The following is a 6,608-nucleotide window of genomic DNA, read 5'->3' on the forward strand; positions in this document are numbered from 1 at the left end:
ACAATAAAACAAAAGATTCATAGTTATTACACAATGAAGAAGTAAAACAGAGAATAATAACTGAAGACTTGATTGGCAGCGTGAAACAATAAAAAAATAAAATTATAATTTTTTTCCTCTTATGACTGTATGAGAACTGTAATGACTTCAACAAAACACATCGACACTATATATACCAGGAACCCAGCCTTCGAGACTGGAAATTTTGTGTGAGCAGCTGGCAGTATGCTTTTCTGTTTTTCACCATGCTGTGCTCCTATTCTTTTTGTTGGCTATGTAAATTTGTTGAAGGGCCTGTTTACTGCTCCAGGGTGGATTTTTTAACCCTTTGCCGGTGGGTGGTATTCATAGTGGCCCGGGCCCTGCTGCCGGGGGCTCATATCATCACCCTAGCATGCGCGACCGCTCATGCCCAATAACAGCATTACTTGCCTTTCCTTCGTAATACTAAGAACCTATGTTGTATTTTCAGTACTATTATTTCTAAGGTCTCTATTTGCCATATTTTCAGATAAATCAAGACTGTAGGATATTTTTGTTGTTACATAGACTCCATAGTTGATCGTTATTCCCTCTATAGTCTGAATAAAATAAGCAGTATTATGGAGTTGAAACTGTAGGTTATGTTGTATTTTCTTTTGCATTTTTTTTCCAAGTTATTTTATAAGATAAACTTAAGTTTTAACAGTTTTATATTATCACTTCCATATAGATATAATTTTATGTTCAGTGTTTTTATAAATACTTTTTTTTTTTTTTTTTTTTTTTACCAAAATACATATCGGTAATTTCACGTGGTCTTACATCATCACTTTGTGAATACTATATAATATCTCTGGCCAATGTTGTCAATTACCGACATAATTTTTTAGACACTAACCTCAGAAGCCCGAGAAACCTTTATGAAATGCATAGTATAGGAAAAATGAGAAAAAAGTGTTAAAAACTACTTAATCACATTTTCAGTTGCAAAAAAAATAGTATTTTGCCGTAATTGTAACAAAAAAACTCAGATAGTCCAGGCATGCCATGGCATGTACGTACATGCCACCCGTCGGCAAAGGGTTAACAAAATGAAAATGTGTAAGTTACTACTTTTGAAAATAACTTGCCTGCGCACCAAAGGTTTCCAGTCTGGCCAGAGTCTTTATGGGTATTGAACTTTCAGTACTGACTATCAAGCACTCACGTCTTGGCTTCTGTTCCTTCTCTTGTTTGACTTGCTGGACTTGAGGCGTGATGGACAAGCCACACTGCTACCCAAGTGCCCCTGGACTCTGCCCTGCTCTGGGCCAAGGACAGAGTGCCTCGACAAGGACCCATATCCGAAGACTCCGGAGGAGACACTAGAGTAAGTCCTGGCCGGGGCACAGGGTAGGAGTGATGATCTCTGCAGGATATTTCCGGCGATTAAAGGAGAGCCTCTCACTCTGCAGACGAAGTGATTGCAGAGTCTCCACATTTTGGGCCGGAGAGTCCGTGGCTGCTGTGTTCGACTTCCCGTTCTCGAAAGCGACACACTGAGACACAGAAAATGCTGTTATTTTTCAGGGAGAATCAACTAAAACGTCAGTGCTTCTCTTCGTCACAGATTTGTGAGGGAATTCAAAGGAATACAGGAATTATAGACCTAATAGTTCTACGTTATCTGCGTGTAATATGCCTTTTTAGCACTAAATATATGTTACATAAAGATACATGCGTATATGCATTATATATATATATATATATATATATATAGTATGTTATGATATATATTGATTTATATATATATGTATTATGTTTTTTTATTTATTGTGTGTTTGTGTGGTGTGTGTGTGTTGTGTGTGTGTGTGTTGTGTGTTGTGTTGTGTGTGTGTGTGTGTGTGTGTGTGTAGTGTGTGTATGTTTGTGTGTGTTGTGTGTGTTGTGTTGTGTATATATATATATATATATATATATATATTTATATATTTATTATTATATTTTATTATATATGCACCACACATACACGATTACATATATATATATTAATATATTATATATATATATATATTATATATATATATATTATATATATATATGTGTGTGTGTGTGTGTGTGTGTGTGTGTGTGTGTGTGTGTGTGTGTGTGTGTGGTGTGTGGTGTGGTGTGTGTGTGTTGTGTGTGTGTGTGTGTGTATGTGGTGTGTGTGTGTATGTGGTGTGTATGTGGTGTGTGTGTGTGTGTGTGTGTGTGTGTGTGTGTGTGTGTGGTGTGTGCTGTGTGTGTGTGTGTGCATATATATATATATATATATATATATATATATATTATATTATTTGTGTGTGTGGTGTTGTTTTGTAGTGTTGGTGTGTGTTGTGTGTTATTATATATATATATATTATATATATATAATATATATATATATATACATATATATATATATATATATATATATATATATATATATATATATATAGAATTCCCGAACACAGACAAGCATCGACACAACCCAAATCAAGAAGACAGGGAAGGGGTGCAGGGGGATACTGTAGGTGGAATGCATGATAAACCCATGGATGAGTGGGCAAAATGTCAGCAGCAGAAAAGTAACCTCTACCCTGTCATAGAATGTCTGGAAGCAAGTCGAAAAAGATCTTCTTGGAATCTTGTGCAGGGAGAAGGTGAATCGACAAGGGCACATTAGCATATGTGGAAAAAAAATTTACGACTGGATGAGGGTGGCAAGTTCCAAAGGAGCTGAGTGACAAGTAATGGTTGCTCGAGGAACTGGGCAACTATAGCACCTCAAGGAAAGTTTGAGGAAGCCTTGAGATGGGCCCATGATGGTATTAGTGATGGCTATTTAGGGATGAAAAGAACACTTAAGAAACTGTGGGTGAGGGAGTAGTTTATTGGATCCCGCATGGTGCCGGGAGTGTGAGATAGGTGGTGCAAAGAAAGACTCCTCTAAGAGAGATAGAGGTCCATTACAGATATACCATACTGGATCGATGAGGAGTAGACGTTATTAGCTCATATCCTACTACACCTAGGGGGAATCAGTTTGTGGTTGTTTCTATGGACTACGTTACTTAAGTGGCCTGAAGCATTTGCGCTGCCTAACCATAAAGTGTTAGTAAATCAAGTTTGGACATGTTTTAGCCTTGCAGTTTGAGGACAAAGTCTTCAGTGAGAAATATAAGTTGTTAGGTATCCATAAGACTCACACATCAGCTCTGCATCCTCAAGGAAATGGCACGTGGAAAGGTGGAATAAGACCATGCAACAGTACCTAGTACAGCACTGCAGTGAAGACCAAACTGATTGGGATGAACATCTCGTGATGTTGCTCATGCCTTACCGTTCTGCAGTCCATGAGGCGACAGAGTATACTCCAGTACAAATAATGTGAGAAAAGGAGATAAAACTGCCAATGGATTTGGCAATGGGGCGTCCTCTGAGCGAGGAAGAACTACCTGAACATAGCCCAGCATTTGTTGGCAGCTGAAGCAATGAGAAGACGGCATGACCGGGAAGCAAGGGACGTATCCTTCCCTTGGGAGTCAGGTTTTGGCTGCATAAGCCAAGAAGGAAGAAAGGGATGTCACCCAAGAATGAGGTGAATGTATGGATCTGCCAAAGGAGGAAGCACAAGAGCAAGCTGGTGCATTCTCATAGGTTGACCAAGTCTCATAGACCGGGAGAATACACATTGGGGTATGACAGAAGAGAAAGCCTCATGGAGAAGGTAACGCCACAGGAAGAAGAGGAAGTAGATGGGTCAGAAGATTGGATGATGGAGGAACCAGTCACATCAAATAATTAGAGAGAAAGTGCGGGTAGAGGTGATATTGCAAGCAGAATATAAGTGAGATTAACCAGCATCAGTAGCGAACCAGATATACCTCACCCTGCAACTCCCCATAAAGCTCCTGCATTAAGGAAGTAACCATTACTAAAGAGTCACCTAGACCGCCCCGAGCATGCAAAACTCCCACGAATTTTAAGTATTATAGTTAGAGAAAGACCTTGAGGAGTTATGCAGCACCATTTTATATAGGTACTCACTGTCACAGATGGTGGGGCCAAGTAGAGGAGTGTTTGGGCGAGGGACTGGGAGATGTTTGTACTGGGGAAGTTGCACAGATACTAGAGGATGCACAAGCTTTATTTGAGGATGCACGCACGTTGAGAGAGACGGAGAAGTATGCTTTACAAGTGTGAAGGCAGAAGGAGAAGAGTGGCTATTGGAGGAAATTACAATTGAGAGGAGGTGGATGCCTTTGTTGGGCTGGTGGAAGGAGTGACAAAAGTGGCTGACCAAGAGCTGAGGGAAATTACAAGACACTGACAAGTCAACCACGAGCAAGCAACATGTTACATGGTGAAAGGAACTCTCTGCACAGGTGAAGGAACCTGATCCTCATGAGATTGTGATGTTCCTGCGGAAGGAATGGAGACTGTTTCATCTCATGAAGGAGCAGTGCTAGACGCACGAACCGTTCGCATAGCGTTATCCAGATTTGACAAGAATGGGGGAAGCGGACAGAGACGAGAGACAGAGCACGTGGCAACCATGGGCAGAGCTTTGCACTTGTATTTTGGCGTAGATGGTAGTACTGGTGGAGGGGTTAGGTAGGATGACCCTGGCAGCCAGGCTGGAGGAAGAGTTAATGCAGCTTAAACACATGTCGGAAAAAGAGAAGAGGTGGAGAATGTGGGCACCAAGAAAAGTCCCTGCTTGAGCAGTGATAGAGTCCTGCTGACGCTCCCACCAAACAATGACCTGGTAAGAGCAAAGCAGAGGTTCCAGCAGATGCTCCATGGACAAGAGTGAGCATACCAAGAGGACTGGCTGACGATAGCTTGTGATTTGAATGTTGTGACACAGATGCGGGACAGAGGACGTTGACACAAGTGTGACAGTGAGACCACATGATGGCCTACAGATGATTAAGTGATAGTGATCAGTGTACTAAAAGTGCCTGGAATGAAAGTGCAGTATCAGTTACATAAACATTCTTATAATTAGGATTTGGAAAAAGGCCAGTGTTTTTTATCCATTCTATCACATTATCTACTCTATGCTTCACTGGTGTCAGGAATGGGATGTGTGGATAGCATGTGGTTAAGATGAAGAAGATGAGTGACACAGAGCCACAAGTTTGAATAGAAGAGGACAGAAAGGCTGCACTTGGCACACAGATGCAGGTGCAATGAGATGGATCATTCAGGACAGTGGATGCAACCAGAGGTAGCTTACAGCAGCAAGTTGAAGGCTTAATACGACACCAGCAAGAACAGGAGAGATGGTTCAAGAGTCAGATGACAGTTCAGAAGAGATGCGCCAATAGATGATGGAACAATTTAACAAGCTAACTGCACTATCTTTGCTGCCCCAAGCATTCTCAACACCAGCTGGACCAACCACCCCTCGCCCTAGGAGCATGACAGTGACTCATTCACACTGTATATAACAGTTCGAAGTGGTGGCCGAGGTGAGTGGATGGGATGATGATCAGTGTGCAATGCAGCTTGCAGCAAGCTTACATGATGAAACAAGAAAAGTACTAGAAGGCCTTTAATCGAAACAGCGCAGGAACTTTGATAAGCTGATATAGGTGTGGCAAAGAGGGACATCTGGCCAGGGATTGTGGCAGGCAAAGTCCAGTGGGAAACGGAAAGGAGCTGGGAGGTGTAGGCTCTCATCAGCTTGTCTGACAATCACCCTCAAGGTATGGCGAGCCAGTTTCCCCCTGTAGCCAGCAGGCTAATTTTGAAACTAGTGGGACGTTATAGCTTGGTTGAACCCTCTGAATGTATATGTATGGCCTGTGGGAGTGACTGTGGGAAGGAGTTCATTATCAAGAGCAGACAGTATGGTAATGGTGCTAGTGGCCAACCCCACTAAAGAGTTAGTGCAAGCTGGTATGTCGCTGGGTGAGTGTGAAGAAGTGGAGTTGGTGTCGCAGCCTAGCGAGACGAAAAAGGCTGTGGGAATATGCAAAATGAAAGTTAAGGGATATGAACAAGGGGAGGAATCAGGAAAGAAAGAAAGCAGAGTCAGGGACCACTTAGTAGATGTGATGGAGTGGAGTGGAAAAAGTTTGACTAAGGACAAGAAAGAAGTGTTGGCGAAGTTGTTGAGAGACAACAGTGACCATATGGGGTGCACGAGTTTGGTTCAGCATTACATTAACACAAGAGATACCACACCCATAAGACAGTTCCCCAGGAGGATTGCTCCAGCACATAGGAAAGCGAGGGTCAGATGGCAGACCTAGGGAAGGTCGAGAGGTCTAACAGTCTTTCATCAGCAATAGTTCTGCTTGTGAAAAAAGAAGGATGGATCATACAGGTGTTGTGTTGACTACAGACTCTAAATGACCATTAAGGATTCCTACCCCTTACCCCTTGTGGATGACACATTAGATACTCTGGCTGGTGCAAGGTGGTTTTCCTTCTTAGACCACAAGTCTGGATTTCTTCAGGTGGAGGTAATACCAAAGGATCGGGAGACGACTGCGTTCACTATTTGTCAGGGACTTTGGCAGTATTGGGGATGCCAATGGGCCTTTGCAATTCACCGACTACATTCAAGTACATAACAAGCAAGATGGGTAGGTAAACTTGATCATGATACT

At 42.1% G+C, this 6,608-nt stretch overlaps 1 protein-coding gene across 1 annotated transcript in view; it reads right to left on the reverse strand.

Annotated features, from left to right (window-relative positions):
* Positions 1 to 1,518, reverse strand: part of LOC119572875 (mitochondrial transcription rescue factor 1-like) — a 27,217-nt gene extending 25,699 nt beyond the window's left edge. Inside the window, exon 1 of the mRNA XM_037919811.1 lies at positions 1,190 to 1,518. Coding sequence (XP_037775739.1) covers positions 1,190 to 1,462 — 273 coding nt within the window. The 5' untranslated portion in view covers positions 1,463 to 1,518. The remainder of the gene's footprint in view (positions 1 to 1,189) is intronic.
* Between the last annotated feature and the right edge of the window lie 5,090 nt (positions 1,519 to 6,608).

Source organism: Penaeus monodon, chromosome 5, assembly GCF_015228065.2.
Source record: "Penaeus monodon isolate SGIC_2016 chromosome 5, NSTDA_Pmon_1, whole genome shotgun sequence".
Lineage (NCBI taxonomy): Eukaryota > Metazoa > Arthropoda > Malacostraca > Decapoda > Penaeidae > Penaeus > Penaeus monodon.